The sequence below is a fragment of the Mandrillus leucophaeus genome, unplaced genomic scaffold (genome assembly GCF_000951045.1).
Source record: "Mandrillus leucophaeus isolate KB7577 unplaced genomic scaffold, Mleu.le_1.0 Scaffold294, whole genome shotgun sequence".
NCBI lineage: Eukaryota > Metazoa > Chordata > Mammalia > Primates > Cercopithecidae > Mandrillus > Mandrillus leucophaeus.
The window spans coordinates 3,920,277-3,937,028 of NW_012103076.1; the positions used below are offsets into that span (position 1 = coordinate 3,920,277).

General features: G+C 51.6%; 1 protein-coding gene across 1 annotated transcript in view; it reads left to right on the top strand.

Annotated features, from left to right (window-relative positions):
* Positions 1 to 16,752, top strand: part of CELF4 (CUGBP, Elav-like family member 4) — a 310,947-nt gene that overhangs the window by 49,966 nt on the left and 244,229 nt on the right. Inside the window, exon 4 of the mRNA XM_011986116.1 lies at positions 4,823 to 4,856. Coding sequence (XP_011841506.1) covers positions 4,823 to 4,856 — 34 coding nt within the window. The remainder of the gene's footprint in view (positions 1 to 4,822; positions 4,857 to 16,752) is intronic.

Sequence of the window (16,752 nt, forward strand, 5' to 3'; positions counted from 1 at the left end):
CACTGGCAGAGGGTAGGCAGGCTGGGGAGAAGCTCAGGGGCAGACACTGCAGAGCAGCCAGGAGGGGAAAACTTGTTGCACCAGTCAGGGATGAAAAGCAAAAACAGAAAAGGGAATAAGGAAAGGCATTTGGGGAGGCAAGATGCAGTGTAATCTGAACTGCAAATCCCCCTCCTCCAGGCTCCTTAAGGCTTTTACTGTACTATAAAAACCACTGCCGAACAGCAAGCCTGCTTGATGACAAAGAGAGATAATTGGCTCTCATGCAGATTTAAGCCCAGAGTTATCAAATAATAATAGCACTCAGAAAGAGACACAGGCAAATGGGCCTGGAGAGCCCGCTTCTTCCAAAGGATGAGGATTTGTTAAAAGTATCTAAATTATGTTCCCGCAATGGAACAGAGAAATGGGGCATTTTTTTAAAAAAAGATTTTCTTTTAATGCCTGGATACATTTTTAAAAGTTCCTTTATAATTAGGGCTGTAATTTATATAATTTATTTTTAAAATATCCTTTTTTTAATTTCCACCCGGTCCAGTTAAAGTTGAACTGAAAAGCCCACAGTAAATGATTTTTTTAATAAACCCGTTTAAAGGAGCCCCAACCTGAAGCAGAATAGATATGTGGATTTTCAAAGGAGAGGGGGAAAAATCATATATTGAAAAAATAAATTTCCTAACCCATTTTATACCCCAGATTTTATTACCACCGGAAGGTTTTTAAAATTCTAATTCCCTTTGCTTTTCTCAAGCTGTTTGTTTGTCACCCAGGGCTCCTTGGGCTTGGGACAAGGAGCTCAATTGGTTGGTTTCACTCTCCTCCGATTCCTCGTGCGATTGTCTGTTTGTGTCTGCTTCACTCTTCAAGGGGGCTCTGAGCTCCCTGAGGTCAGATACCAGGCTCTCGGAAGAAACTCTTTTCCTTCTCATCAGCATCCAGCGGCAAAGCCATGCATGCAGTAAGTGTTCAATAAATGTTTGCTGGTGATATGCCATACTGTGAAGAAGTCCTAACCTATGAATTCCATGAAAACCCTGGGCCAGAAAACAGTGCTGCTTTTGCAGGAAGCTTTGGTTCCTGTTGTAATGACCTCATCCTAGGAGAGAGAAGGGAAAAGGGCCATACTTTCAGCTGTTAGTCAAGGACCCCTCATGTAACGGGAGAAGTGGAGCAGATTACCTTGAACACCAGGGCCAGAGAGCATCAGAGCCTCTGGTTGTTTGAGATGGGTCAGGGTAGGGGAAATGCAGAAAGAGGTACCAGGCACCCAGTGCTCTGCTGGCCAGTAGAACAGAGAGATCTGTGTCTCCACATTTCTAGGGACTTTCCCTAAGCATCTATGTTTGTTGGACTTGGTAGAGCCATCACCTCAGAAGTTGCCATCCCATGCCTCTGTCAGAGGTATACACGTACACACACACACACACACACACACACACACACACACACATGCCACCACCCAGAAGGGAAGAAGGACAAAGTTAGGGCCTCATGAACCAATCAGAGGACAACACAAGAGAGATAGTTAGGACTGTAACTGCTGGAGCAAGACGGGGGATGCAGAAGTTCATGAACCCTTCAGGGAGGCTCCATAGAGGAGGGAGCACTGGGGGTTGGCCTGAAAGTACAGGTTGGATAAAAATAAGCAGAAAGTGCTAGGGAGGGTATTGCAGGAGCTGGAACCAGTATGAGCATGGACAATGTGGCAGTAATGAGCAGGTGTGTCTCAGGAACAGTAAGAAGATATTCTTGACAGAAGCTTAGTAGGTAGAGCTAGAAAAGAGAAGGTTGGTGCAGACTAAAGAGGCTCTAGAGTGAATGGAAGAATGGAGAAATCAAATCTATTCCATAAGAATGGTCTGTGCCCCTGCCCAGTGGTTCTCCATGCCTCTCTCTTTGGAAAGTAAAGCTCAGACTAGAGGAACTCACATTGCTGCCCATCCATGGACACACATTTGCTGAACACCTGCTGGACACAGAGGAGCCTGTAAGAATGAGGCTTTCGCCAACTCTCAGTTTGCTCACACTGTGCCTGGGAGTCCATCCCACCTCCCAGAGGACAGACATGGATTGAAAGAGAAGGTCCTGCATGTGGCAGAGTAAGGATGGGCCATTAGAGCTGGCAGAACTGGGAGACGCTTTCTAGAATGGGGGATACCACAGAGCTTTCCTTGGAAGACAAAGCGATCCATATTGAGGCAGGGAACAAAGGGCTGTCGTTCCATTCCCAGTTCCCGCAGCAGCACCACACACGACTGGACCAGGTGGTTGGTGGGTGCTAGGGAAGGTTGTGGGTTTCACCTCTTCTCCCAAACCTCTAGAGAAGGCACTTTTCTCACTTTTGCCTGGGTCTCCTGTGCCCCTGAGATCCATCATGCATCTCCCACCCTCTGAGACCCCAAACTCCTCAAAATTTCCATTCCCCAGCTCTCTGCTGTCATCCATGGGCCCTGAAGGCCAACGACACCACAGAGCTCTTAGGAGAAGGGCGTTTGTAGAAAGACAAGGGCAGAGAGGAGAAGGAGGAGGAGAGAGAAGAAAGAAGAGGAACAGAAAGATGAGGAAGAAGAACAAGAGGAGAAAGGAAAGCATACGAGAAAGGGTAGAAGGACTAAAGGGAAGGAAAGAAAGAGAAAGCAGGAGGGAAGAAGGAGAAAGGGGAGGAGGAGGAAGAAAAAGAGAAAGGAGTCAAAGATAAAGAATAGAAGAAAGAAGAGGAGGAGAAGAAAGAGATGGAGAAGGAGGAGGAAGAAGAGGACAAAGAGGAAGAGGAGGAGGAAAAAGAACAAGAGAAAGAGGAAGACGAGAAAGGTGTCAAGATGAAGGATGGAAGAAGGAAGGACAGGAGATGGAGGAGGAAGAAAAGGAAGAGAAGAAAGAGAAAGAGGAAGAAGAGGAGGAAAATGAAGCATGAGGAGAAAGGGAAGATAAAGGAAAAGAAGGAAAACGGAGGAGGAGGGAGAAACGAAAGAGAAAATAAGGGAACAGGAGGAAGAAAAAGAGGAGGAGGAAAGAAGATAATGCTGCCTCAAATGGTGCCTGGGCTTTCAGAGGGGCTGCAGCTCCACGGAACTCATCTTGGAGGGTGGGTGGGTGGCTGACAGGGCCCCATCACGCTCGGCACATGGACATTGGCCTGGATATTATGAACTGCAGCCAAGAGACCAACAGAAAACAAGAACAGTGGCTGAAGAGTGACTGGACGACAGATCCTCTTCCAAGGGCCACGGGAGAAGGGAAACACTCTCGCCCCCCACCCCCCAACTGTCCCTGGCCCTCCCAGCCCAGCGAAGGACAGCGGAGCACTGGGCCCCAGACTGCTGCTTTGTTGCCAAGGAAACAGCAATTACTCTGTGAGTTGTGTAGGGTTTTTTCTGTCTTTCTTTCTTTCTTTTTTTAAATTCTGGGCCTGATGAACTGCAGTCGTGGCTGCCCCCTCCTCTACCCCCACCCCCAGCCTCAGCCGCTGACTCTGCATTAAAGGTCGGAGGGGCTGTAACAGTTGCTTTCCAAAATGACAGATGCCCCTGCTTGGGGTAAGCATGGCAGGAGAGAAACCATTTGTCAAAGTATTTATAAAGTGGGTGGAGATGCTGAAGTTGTATTCCCTCCAGCTTTATAAAAAAGAAGAAAGAAAGAATGAAAGAAAAAGAGCAGAGAGCATGAGGGAAAGGATAACCAGCAACTTATCCCACCTACCTCCTTCCTTACCATCAGGAGATGTTGACTGAGCACTGAGTGCTGCCATGGATGCAGAGATGAAGAAGCCTGGGCTCCCACCCTATGGCACTCACAGCTGGAGGAGATTCACACCCGGATAGTCAGTGGCAGTGTGAGGAGTGTGTCGAATGGGTATATTAGACCAAGAGTGTCACAACTTGAGTTTGAGGAAGGGAGAGTGAAGTGTGGGTGAGCGAGACTAGGATTCAAGTCCTGAGGGAGGCCCAGGGCTGAGCTGGGCCTGAGAGGAGAGCCTGGGGACTGTCAAGGCCTTCGGGGCTGACCTTGATGGGCTAGAGTCTTGTGCAGGGGACGCAGATGCGGGGAGACCCAACCGTGCCCCAGGAAGCTTGGCTTGCTGGAGGCATCAAGGCTCACATGCTCATGCGGGCAGCCCACAGTGGGCACATGGCCGAACAAAGAGCCTGCCTGTGGAGGGCAGCTGATGCTTGCCTGTGGCAAGATGGATGAGTGAGTAACTAAGGATATGCGAGATTGCGGCTTCCAACACGCCAGGATTTTAAGGAAGGAAGAGGCTGGTGAAAGGTCCTGAAAGAGACCATCCACCCCTTTATTTATTCATCATTCAGTCTTTCAACAAATCATTACAGAGCACTGCTGGGGGATGGGGGACACAGGAAGGCACCTTCTGGTGGGGATGGTGATGACCAGGAGATGGGGTAATGAGTGACAAACAGTGGCCCTGGGAAATGGCCTACAGGCTGCACAAGTTACTCTATGGAACAGAAAACAGACCATCCAGGAAGGCAGAGCTGCCTCCAGAAGGCCACCTCCAATGTCATTCTCGGGCACAGCCCCTGGGCCAACACTGACTGTTGACACATTTTCCTGGATGTGTCCGTTTTGTGGTGAAAGGGGGAGCATGTGCACGGCCAAGTGAGAGCACCTGGAGTAGGAAGGGTAGATGTTTCCAAAGGAAGCCCTAAAAGATAGGAGAAAGCAGAAGCCCAGGGCAGAGAAGTTACTGCTGAACCATTCTACAAGGAGAAACTTTGGCACCATGAAGTCCATCCCCTCAGACCACCAGGCATGTAGAAAGGCAGGGCAAGGGCCAAGGACAAATCGAGTTTCGTTCTGTAAGCAGGGAGATCACGATGAGACTTCAGACCATCCTAGTGGGGTAGAGAGCAGAGATGGATTGCACAGGGCTGCCTCTAGAAGTGAGGGAAACCTCTGTGGCTGATGGAAGCCTGCTGGGGTCACTAAGGAAGCCTAGAAGAGCAGGAGAGCTGAGGCACCCAAGTGCCAAGGAGACAAATCTACACAGTGGATCAATGCCAGCTTCTGGGGAAGAAGGCTGGGGTCCCTGCAGCCTTTGGGCTGTTGGGTCCAAGTAACATTTGGCCAGGTTGAACAAGGAGAAGCCTGGCATGCACTGAGGAACTGTGCACTGAGGATCCTGGGCTGGAATATCGTGGGACCAGGGGAGGGTAAAGTTTTTCATTTCCCCCATGCTTACTTTTCTTTACTCTTCTTTTCTCTTAAACATTAACCATGTTAGAGTGTACAGTTCAGTGGCATTTAGTACCATCTCTATGTTGTGCAACTATCATGTCTCCAGTTCTGAGACATATTCATCACCCTAGAAGGAAACCTCCATATGCATTAGACAGTTATACCCCATTCCTACCTCCTCCCAATCCCTGGTAACCACTAATCTTCTATCTCCATGGATTTACTTATTCTGGATGTTTCCTATAAATGGAATCAATAATATGTGACCTCTTGTGTCTGGCTTCTTTCACTGAGCATATTTCAAAGTTCATCCACATTATAGTGTATGTCAGAATTATCTTCTTTTTGATGGCTGACTAATGTTCCATTGAACGGATATACCACATTTTGTTTATCCATTCATAAGCTGATGAAAATGTAGGCTGTTCCTACTTTAGGCTTTTGTGAATACTGTTGCTGAGAACATGCATGTACAAGTATTTGTTTGAATACCCATCTTTAATTCCTTGGGGCATATACCTAGGAGTAGAATTGCTAGATCATATGGCTTATGCCTTCTTATTGTTTGTCAGTGTCCTAGCTGACTTGTCTTTCTCAAGGTCCCCACCTTGAGTCAGATGAACTCAATACTTATTGAGTGCCTGCTGCGTCATGCAATGCCTGCTCTCACTAATCCTAGGAGCACCCTGTCTGATCAGTTTTATTCTCATTACCTGTGACAACGCTGAGGTTCAGATAGATCAGGTCTTGGGTCAACCAAATGAAAGATGCCAGGAACTCAGATGCCAATTCCTGGATTTTTTCACCACACACACATGGTTTTCGCACATGGGTAGGGCACCCTGTGCCTGGATGTCCCAGCTTCGTGGTGCTTTTTTGCAGAACTCAAAATACCTACATATTCTAAATTTAAATTAATTCCATGTGAAAATGGTATGCTCTAAATTCTACTACAGATAAGTGGTTGCAGGTGCTAATCTTTGTTTTCTTTTCATTGGAGGAGGGGGACATAAAGTTGATAACATTCTTCCATTAAATTAATATTTGTACAAGTGAGTTGGGGAAAGAAAAGCTGGAGTCCATTTTGATGGCTGAACCCTTGAGCCCTGCCAGTGGGAGGGAGACTGATGACATCCCAGAACAATCGAGATGGGGCTTTGAGGTGGGAAGACCACATTAGCGCAGGAGTGGTATATGCAGAAGTCCCAGGAGGCAGAAGAACAGGTTGAAGCAGAAGAGTGGTGACGCTAGTGACAGCTGAACTGCCACAGCAGAGATCAGCCTTCTCTCTCTAAGCATACAGATGCTAGATCTCAGGGTTGGTGTTGGCACGTGCACAGTTGAACTGGCTTGGCTCAGAGGGAAGAGGCCTCCCCACCATCCCTCCTGCTTCCCCAGTTAGAAAGGGATGGTTAGCTAAGGAGACCAACCAATGGCCGCAAGGGGGCTTCAGGCCCCCACTCCACCAGACCACTTGAGCTCACAGCATGACCTTGATCAGCACACACAGAGATGTGATGGGAGCAGCTGGCTCATGTCCCCTGCAGCTGCACCTGTGGCATTTGTCAGCCTGGAGAACAGGCATGCCCTACCTATGCATGCCTAGTGCCATCCATCAGCCCAGCAGGAGGTGAGGGGGGTGCCTCTCCACACTTATCTCCGTAGCTCTCCACCCAACCCCCACTCCGCAAAAGACCTCAGCTGTTGAGCGTGTGATGAGACCACAGCCCAAGACCTGAACACCTGCCCTGTAATTCTGTCAGGCAATTAGCACAGCAAATGGGCCCAGAGGGGCCTGCCTCTGGAGAGTCACCATCCTGCCTTCACACACTCTCCCCTGGCTCATCCCATGTCCTGATTCCAGACATGATGATACAGACATGCCACTGCCTTGCTGGCACTTACCAACCCCAATCTCCACTGGCACCCACAGCTTCCAATGTCTTAGTCTGGCCTTAGAGACGCAGTGATCAAGCCCAGCCTGTCTCAAATGCCATAGCAACTCAGCACCAGACTTCAGCCAAGCCAGGGAAAAGAAGTGGGAGAAAGGAGAGGCCCAGAGGAGCCCGGCAGGGAAAAGTGGAGAGGAGGTAACAGCTCCCGGGAACTGCAGGAAACACAAATTTGGCGAGTGATGGTGAGGTCTGGACCTGGGCAGGGGCAGGGGCAGGGGCTGGTGGACAGGAGGAATCCACTTTGGAGATGGCTGTGGTGTAGGTGAGAATAAAGCGGGAGGAATGTAGAACTGCTGGGTTTCTGGCTCAGGGGGTGCTGATCACCAGTGTGGCAGAACTCAGGAGGATGGGCAGGTGTGGGCACATAACAGGGGCCTCTTTGCAGAAGTTAAAGGTGAGGGCCCCTGTGCCCCTAGTCATGGTGTTCAGCAGGTAGCTGTCTGTCTGAGAGATGAGAACCAGCCATGCCACAGTGGGAGCCAATGTGATTCCTGTGAAAACAGTGAAGTAGGGGACAAGCAGCCGAGTATAAACCCAGGTCTGCTCTCTCACAGCTGCCTTCTCTAGGAGGAGCCAGATTTAAAGTGATCCCTTGAACACTGAGACTTGACTAAGGAGGATAGCAGAGAGCAGTATTACACAGCAGGCAAGCCTGAGAAGTGTGCGCTGATTTTAGAGGAAATGGGAAGTCATGGAGGATTTCAAAGCAAGGAAGTGACAGATCAGAACCTGGCCTTAGGACAATCACTGTGCTGGACTGAAACAGAGACACTGGAGGCCAGGGGATGAATTAGGAGGTTATCAGACCAGAGAAGATGAGTGAGGAGATAGCAGACAAGAGCTTGCACTGAGAGAGGTGAGATTTCTGTCCCGAATAACAACCTAGTAAATCAGTTCTAGACAAACACAAATGCACCCATCTAAGGTGAGGGGCAGCAGGGAAGGGGAGGGGCCTCCTCCCGACCTGTGCCTAGTGCTCGCTCAGATGACCATCAGGGGTCTCTGGGCCTTGAGTAGTGACTGAGGGGAGCATATGAGACCACGGTGCTCAGCTGGGATCATGGTGAACACCTTGAGTGGGCAGGACAGTTCTCCAGCAAGGTAGGGAAGGCAAGAAGCAGCAAGGGGCAGAAAGAGAGCCCTGGGTCAACCCTGAGCCACCCTCCTGGCAACTGTGACTTTAGGCCAACAATTCCATCTCTCTGGCCCTTGTTTCCTTCCCCTGAAACCATCCATTCAAGAATGTGCAGGTTTCCTCACTCCTTTTCATCTGGCCCAAGGAAACGAGGGTGCCTGACCCCCTCCCAGCTCCCGGAAAGTGAGGAGCAGATGAGGCGGAGGATGGAAGGGAGCTTAGGAGGCAGAAAAGTGCCCAAGGAGGAAACAAACTTTTCAAAGTTAGAAGAGCCATAAAACGCAAGGCGCGACGTTTCCCCCCATTTCCCAGGGAAGCGCCGCATTGCATTTAATGGTGCTGCTGCCGTTGGGCTGATGTGCAGTGGGTGTCTGTTGGGGCTGGAGAGTTGAATGGCAAAGGCAGGCAGGCAAGGGAAGAGGAACATTCCAGGCCTGCTGCATGTGGGGACCGTGTGGGCGACTGCAGCTCAAGTTCAGAGAGGATACCAGGCCCATGTGACCGCAGGAGACCCTTCCAGGTTGCCCAACCTCCCTCTCCATCTGCCTTCCTGGGATGGCATAGATGGGGCGTAAATGTGTCTTGAGAAGTCACCTCTATGCCCATGAGGGCACTTGTCCTGGCAACAGCACAGGCCAGCCCCCTCTTGGAGGGGCAGATGTAGAATTAGCAGGTCCTTTGATTGCCCATGGGCTTGACCAGCAGGGAGCTGGCTGGTCTGTCCACGTCTCCCTACACTGTGGGTTTTTTGGTCGGCTGTGTTTTCCCCGAACAAGCCTATACAATTAGTTTCTTCTTGTTTCCTAAATTATTTTTGCCACTGCTAATTATTTCACACTCCATATACAAGAGTTATTGGGGTGGGTAATGGGACGCAAGGGATGGCTTTGCAGGAGCATCGCGGGCTTCAGGACACGAAGGCAACTTTGATTTGTTTTTCTGCTCAGCCGCCTGCCTGAGAGAAGGAATAGAGAATGCCGAAAGAACAGGGGGGCGGCTTTGGGGGTGGGAGGGGAGGGGGGAGAAACAAACCAGGGCTGAGGCTTTGAATGGCAGTTCCTACCCACTACTCTTCCTGGGCCTGGGAGGGGCACCTGCCCGCAGATTAAGGCCACCACCCTCCTGTCCCACGGAAAAGATATGCCCCAGTGTGGCTCTGGGAGGACTGGGCAATTCAGAGGACACTTCTGCTCAATGGCATCACAACAGGGACACATGTGGGGCCTAGCGGTGTACTGGGAGCTTCACATGTGTCACAACGGGCCTGGGGCACAGTTCACACTATCGATCCTCCTGTACAGTCTGGGCAGTGGGGCTAGAGAAATTAAGGAACTCCCCCAACATCACATAGCCAGGAAGTGGTAGAACCCAGATGGGATTTCAGGTCTGTCTGATGCCAAAGCCCATGCCCATGTCTCTAACCACCCTGCTGCCCTGCCAGCCACTGAGGTCCTCTGTTCACAAAAAGGCTGGGGGAGATTCCCCCGGCAGAAGGGCACTCACCTTAGTCAGGAAGGACTTGGCTTCCACAATCACCCCACCTGGCCCTGGACCCACCGAGGTTCCGGCTCTCAAAAGCCCACTGTGCCTGAACTCCAGCCAGGATAGTTATGCCCATTCCCATATTCCCTTCTAGGCAGACCCCATGGTGGATGTGACCCTTTCAGCTTAGCTCTGCTGAAGGGAGGTTGGAGCTTTTCCAAAGAAGATCAACCAGGAATCTTAAGTGGAGAAGCAAAACTAGAAAATAGAAAAGTTGCTGAAAGAAAGGGAGTGTGGAGCCCAGACTGCTTCTTGGAAGCTGCAGGTCGGCCTGGCTGGCCCCAGTCACCAGGCCCATGGATCATGCAGATGTAAGCTGGTCATTAATCTGGCCTCAGCCATGCGAGGCACCAGTCATATGAGGACCTCACTTCCCTCTGGGACAGTTGCCCCCTGCCCCTGCTTCTCCTAACCAGAGAACCCCAAGGCACTTCGCCTGCCTTTCTCAGGCTCAGCCTTGGTGTCCTGCAGCGGTTGGAGGAAGATGGACTGTGGCCAGCCCTAGGACTCCTCTTGGCCTTCCCATGCTCTGGCCCAGGCCTGGTGGTCACCACCCTCACTGGCCCTCAAACTGTCGGTGGCTCAGGCCCTTTTCTTTCGTGAAGAAGCCTCTTGCCCCAGCCAGATGCTGAGACTTACTCTGTAGATGCCAAATTAGATCCATAATTCCAGGTAGTGCTCTGACCTCACCTCTCAGGGCTCTCCATATTTCTCACAGACACACAAAAAATGAAAATAGAGCCAGTGGACTAAGTGAGAAAATGTGTGTTCAGTGCTGAGCACCGCCCCTGGCCCAAGGCAGTGCTTCATTGTGCTGGTGGTGACTGGTACTCTCTGATTACTGAGAGCCAGCCTTGCCTGTGCACCAGGCGTGTGTGTTCTCACTTAACCCTCAGCAAGCTAGGGAGGTAAGTAAGTTCTCCTAGACTCCTATTTTACAGATGAGGAAAGCAGCTAAGAAACCTGCCCCAAATCACACGCTAAAAGGAAATTGAGCCAAGCAATGTGCAAGTCCCATCTTTTTTGTTTTGTTTTGTTTTGTTTTATTTTGTTTTTTGAGATGGAGTCTCGCTCTGTCGCCCATGCTGGAGTGAAGTGGCATGATCTTGGCTCACTGCAACCTCTGCCTCCCAGACTCAAGCGATTCTCCTGCCTCAGCCTCCCGAGTAGCTCGAATTAGAGGCACATACCACCACGCCCGGCTAATTTTGTATTTTTAGTAGAGATGGGGTTTCACCATGTTGGCCAGGCTGATCTTGAACTCCTGATCTCAGAAGATCCACCTGCCTCAGCCTCCCAAAGTGCTGGGATTACAGGCATGAGCCACTGCACCTGGCCGCAAGCCCCATTCTTAACCATACCATCTGAATGGAAGGGGCCAGGCTGCACAGATCAGCTCATCCAACTCCATTCTTCCCTATAGATAAGGCCACAGGCATCCAAAGAAGAAAAGTGACTTAGCTGTGAGTGTAAAACCCATGTTCATGATTTCCAGCCCAGGTCTCTTCTAAGAGAAAGCTCTTCCAGGAACTCCCATCCTCTCCTGGCCCCAGAAGGGGCTCTCTGGAAGCCACTCTCTTGGCCCTGAGTCTGGTTACTTCTTACTGGAGAGGACAAATGAGCCCCAGCCTTACTTACCCACTCCAGATGGGGTCAGGGGAGTCTTGGAAGAACATGAAGCAGAGTAAATGTAACAGGGACCTTGAAGGAGACTACCTGACATTCAAGTGGCTCTCAGTACTCCCTGCTGCCATCTCATTTCAAGCCAGCACCAGCCACCCACGTAAGGCAACTAGGGCAGGAATCAGCATGCCCATTTGATGGAAGGCAAAACTGAGACCCAGAGAAGGAAACAGATTCATCAAGCCTTGGTGGCAGAAGTGGCACTAGCACTCCTTTTAGTGACTTTTCTGAGAATGCCCTGTCCTCCACACACGAGTCTCAGAAAACAGATGCTAAGTGTTCTGGGGAGGTGACTTGTGAGCTGGGGCCTTGGCTTGGAGTGTCCCTGGGCACACAGGTAGGCACACGATGTGAAAGGGGTTCTTCCAAGGGAGGGAGTAGCTCTTCTGCTGACTGGGCAAGGTTGAGACGGCACTCATGACTTGATAGCAGACTCTGGGCACCACTTGGGCTTTGTTGGCTGGAGTGCCCAGGACCTGGCAAATGGCCAGGGGTCATAAGAACTTGCCAAGTCTACCCTCAACCTTGGTAAACTTCATGGGAAAATATATTCTCCTATTCTTTGGCTGCAAGTGCTCCTGGACCAGGGGCTGAGTGCAGAGCCCTGGGCTCACCTTTGAGGCAAATAGGTGGGAAAGAAGCAGGCACTGCCCCAGAACCATCCCAGGGGAGGCCAGGGGAGAGAAAGGGCAGTATCTGACCTTTAGACACATGCACATGCGTTTAAGTTCAAGCCCTGCCTCCCGCTAGATAGTGAGTGACCATGAGCCTTCCATCCGACTCCTCTGTGCCTCATGGGTATCCTCTGCACCATGGAGGAAATGGCATCTGCCCACAGATGTGTGATGATGCACCCATTGGACCTGGTCCTGTGAGGCTCTGTCCCTCTAGTGCCCACCCTTCTCTGGGCAGCTAATGCAAAGGCTCAATTAGGAAGCAAGGAAACAGAGCCAACTCCAGCGCTGGGTGCCTGGCACAAGCCTCTAGAGTTGAGAATGGAGGGAATCAGTGCTACTTAGAGGGTTTGGGAGGGCTGCCTGGACGAGGTGAGATGTTACCGAGGCCTTGGCTGATTGGTGGGAATTCACCAGGCAGAGAGAGGGATGGGGCCCATCCTTAGTGAGGTGAGACAGGGAGCTGGGCACGGGCCAGACCTGCAGAGGCTTGAGGGAGATCAGGGAGGGAAAGGAGGGAAGAAACCCTGGAGCCAGCAGGGGTCTGCCTCTGATGCCCAATGGTGCCTCACAGTGCAGTGGGACCCTGGCCGTACTCAGGCCACCAAGAGCAGATACTAGCCTTGCTGGTGGTCTGAGACTTTCTCCTGGGCCACTGTCCTGTCTCGTGAGATGCCCTGTACCACCTTCCCAGTGAGAGATGATTACATCCTTTTTGAAAAATAAAGAACAGGAGGAAGAAAAGAAGCGGAGCCCTCCCTCTCCTTTCTCCCTCCCACTCTCCCTGCCCCCCCTTCCTTCCTCCCTCCCGCTCTTGCTCTCTGTTGCTAAGTAGATGGTAGGTTTATTTGCGGCTGTCGGTTCCCAGTAGAAAAATTTCGTCTTGGAGAGCCGCCTGGATGGAAATGGCTTCAGCACCGATTTCATGGAGAAGGTCTGTGCGGTAATTAGTGTTCATGAGGGAGGAATTGGACTGGCAGGCTCCCAAGAAAACTACTCCCCAAAAGTTAGCTTGAGTCCAGAGGGCTACATCAAATCCAATTCCAGAGTGCACATCTCAACCGCTATATTTAGACCCACAGACGAAGCGGGCAGCTCAGTGGCTCGAGGTTCACGGGGGGCCTGGTCGTGGGAGGCAGAAGCAGCCCATGCTGCTGAGACCATGGGTGATGCAGAAATGTGATTCAGCCGAGGGCTACTGGTTCTCACTAGCCCCATGCATGTCCTCCCCCTTCATGCCCCAGCTTCCCCAGAACAGAACATTGGTGAGACATGGGGGAAAACAGAGAAAGAGAGGAAAGTGGGAGGCAGCCCATGCTGGTCAATGTTGCAATGCATTTCTACAGAACACATTGGCTGACTGCAAATGCCCACTGCCCCTCTGGGTCCCATACATAACTTGTTCACTCCAACCACTGCAAGGCTTTCCCCTCCTCCTTCTTCCTACCTACCTCCATTGAGGCCCAGGCAGCCTGCCCGGCCTGCAGGAAGGTTCCCCAGATGCCCTGTTTCTGTCCATGGCTTCCTCAGGCCTCTACAGTCTGAAGCTTCTTTACTGGACCACACACCACCTTACCTGACTTCCTCCATGTCCCTCTGTCCTGGGCCCATCCCCAGGCTGGATGCCCCTGAAGTCAGGCGGTCTTTCTTCTTCTCTTTCCCTGACTTCTCTCTCCAGGCCAGTGCTGAGCAATTATCAGGCACCCCAGACACTTAATGATGGAATGGAGACCCGCAGGCCCCAGAGGGCTACCAGGGGCTGGGGCTCCACCTTGTCCCACCTGGGCCCTCCGCTGAAGGAAGAACAAGTAGAAGCAAGATTAAAAGCCAGAGTTCTTATTCATCCTTCCCACTTTCATTTTCTGGAACTTTCCCACATCAACCTGCACTTAAGCAGAGATTTTACAGATAAGGTGGCTCGGGTCCCTGGAAGTCCAGGGACTTGACAGAAGGACCCTATCCTGGCCTCTGAGCTAAGTTCAGCTTCCAACCCAGTGTCTTGTCACAATGCCATGCTGTGGGGGCCTTTGTGCCCAGGGTCCCCTTCTGGTTCTGCATCCCAGCCACCCCCACCTTCCCTCACTCCAGTCCTAGACTTCTGCTCTCAGCTGGCCTGACTCCTTGGCCATGGCCCACGTTTCTGGTACAACTAAGGCCTCTGCAATCAGCCCCACACCTCACAAGAAGGGTAGAGCTGGGGGTGAGCTCCTGCTCAGCCTCAGATTCCAGGCAGGAGAGGCCTCAGCTGGACTTTCCATCCACCCCACCCTTCTTGCCTCAGCCTCCCCAGTGGGGCTGGGTTACATTCAGCTTAGCTGAAACACAGAAAGGTTCTAAAGAAAATGAGCTAGAAGGCCAAGAGAAGGGGTAAACTGAGGGCACAAAAACAAGATGTACTCAGCTGCAAGAGTCGGAAAAGGTGCTTAGGTCAGGCTGCAGGCTGGCTCTGCCTGGCACAGCTCACTAAGCCGGGGCCTGGGTCTCCACAACACCTCTCCTCGGCCCTACTCCTTCCCATCCCTGGACCTCTCAAGGTCAGTGAAGACAGAGAATAGAGCCCTATACAGCTGTAGCACTCGTGAGCATTGCACCTGTGCCTCCCTCTCTCCCCAGCCCTGGCTGCTGCCCGCTGTCCACCCAGGCAGGGGCAGGGGCACTGGCTGCACTCGGCCCACACCTCCTCACATGAATCTGTTCTCTCGGTTCCCTTCCGTTTGGTGCACAGCCTTGGAGACACACCTCCATCTGTTGACTCACAGTCAGCTTCCTACACAGTTTGTCTGGCTTGCTCTCCCCTTGCCAGGGCGGCACTGGGCTCCCCAGCCTTACTCAACCCAGGAGGCGGTGGTGCACCTGAGGTCTAGCTACCTTACCGACCAGATGTGTGGTCTTGGGATGATTGACTCGTGCTCCTTTCCTGGGTGTATAAAAGAGGGACGTGTACTTCCCATTCCCCACTCTTCCACTCATTCATTCATTGATGAGTCTGTGCCAAGGACCCACTTGGTGCCAGGACTGTGTGGGATGCTGAGGACAGAGACTCATAGGTAGGGATCATCAAACCCACTTTACAAAAAAGGAAACTGAAGCCCAGAGAGACCTGTTGACCTGCTGGAGGCCTCCAGTCAGCACTGTCATGCAAACCATTGACCATCCCTTACCCCATGCTTCCAGTCCCCATGCCAGGCCCTGTGCCAGGAGTAGGGCAGACAAGAGGCATGCAGAGGGAGCCGGCCCCGCCATTGCAGAGCTCACAGGGTCCGCTTGAGAAGTCAACAGGTAACACGGATGAGAGTGCTCAATCCACATTCCTTCCCTTCCCACGAGGGACCTGCCATCCTCTTGGGGCTCCCCGTCCCTCCCAGGCTGTTCCATCTCAGTGCTGCCAGGACCCTGTTCTGCTCCTGTATGGAGATCTGCCTCCTATAAACCTTGTCTGCAATGCCCCAGCTTTCCTCTCTCCAGCCCTCCCCAGCCCACATTCCCAGGTCTTGACAATTCCTCTCACAAAAGAAACAATTGAAACTGAGGTACCTCTTTGGGGATGCATGAAGCCAGCTCTTTGTCACCTAGGCCCCTGCCAGCTCATTACCACCTCCTGTCATTAGCATCTTAGACACACACGCACACAAGGGAAACAAAACACACCAGTATCCTAGACTCTTCAAGCAAACCATCCGTCGCTCTGAGCCCCCACACGCGCTGGCCTGTGCTGTACAGGAAGTGCAAGGAGGTCCCTGTCCCCTATGAGTGTGTACGTGTGTGGTTATAACCAAGGAACACACACACAGGTCCTACAAAGGGAAGCAGACAACAGACAGTATGAAGGCCAAAGCCATTTTTCACTCTGTAGGGAATTTAAGGATCACATCACAACTATTACTACTGACAACAAGAGTAATACCCCCCATTAGTTATATCCCAGGTACTCTATTGGGCACCCAGGACCCCAGCAGGTGAGTTTCATTATCCCCATTTCTCAGATTCTGGAAGAGACTCTGTAAACTACCCCAGGGCTCCCAAAAGAAAGCAGAGGCTACTGTCACAGTCAGACCCACCTCCCTCCCAGGCCAGGTGCAACCCTCTCCCAGGACTCCAGACACCCTGTGGATGGCAGCAATCAGACCACAGGGGTTGGATGGCTTCCTCAGAGTCACCAGCTGACTGGTGACAGGAACCTCAAGGTCCCATGTTACCACTGTGTAGGGATGGGAAAAACGGTGCAGTCTGGAGTGGTCGGGGGAAAATTAAATAGGTGGACAAGAGAGAATATAGGTGCTAGTCATGAGGGAAAACACAATGACAGGAAGGGAGGGAGGAAGAGAGGAAGGGAAGAGGGAGGAGTCGGGCAATGGAAAGGACATGAAGAGGAAAGAGAAAAGGAAGGGAAGAAGAGGGGAGGGGAGGGGAAGGAAGGGGAAGGGAGGGGATGGGAGAAGAGGGAAGAGGAGGGAAGAGAAGGGAAGAGGACGGAAAGGAGGGAAAGGGAAGGAAAGGGAAGGAAAGGAAAAGAAAGGAAAGGAAAGGAAAGGAAAGGAAAGGAAAGGAAAGGAAAGGAAAGGAAAGG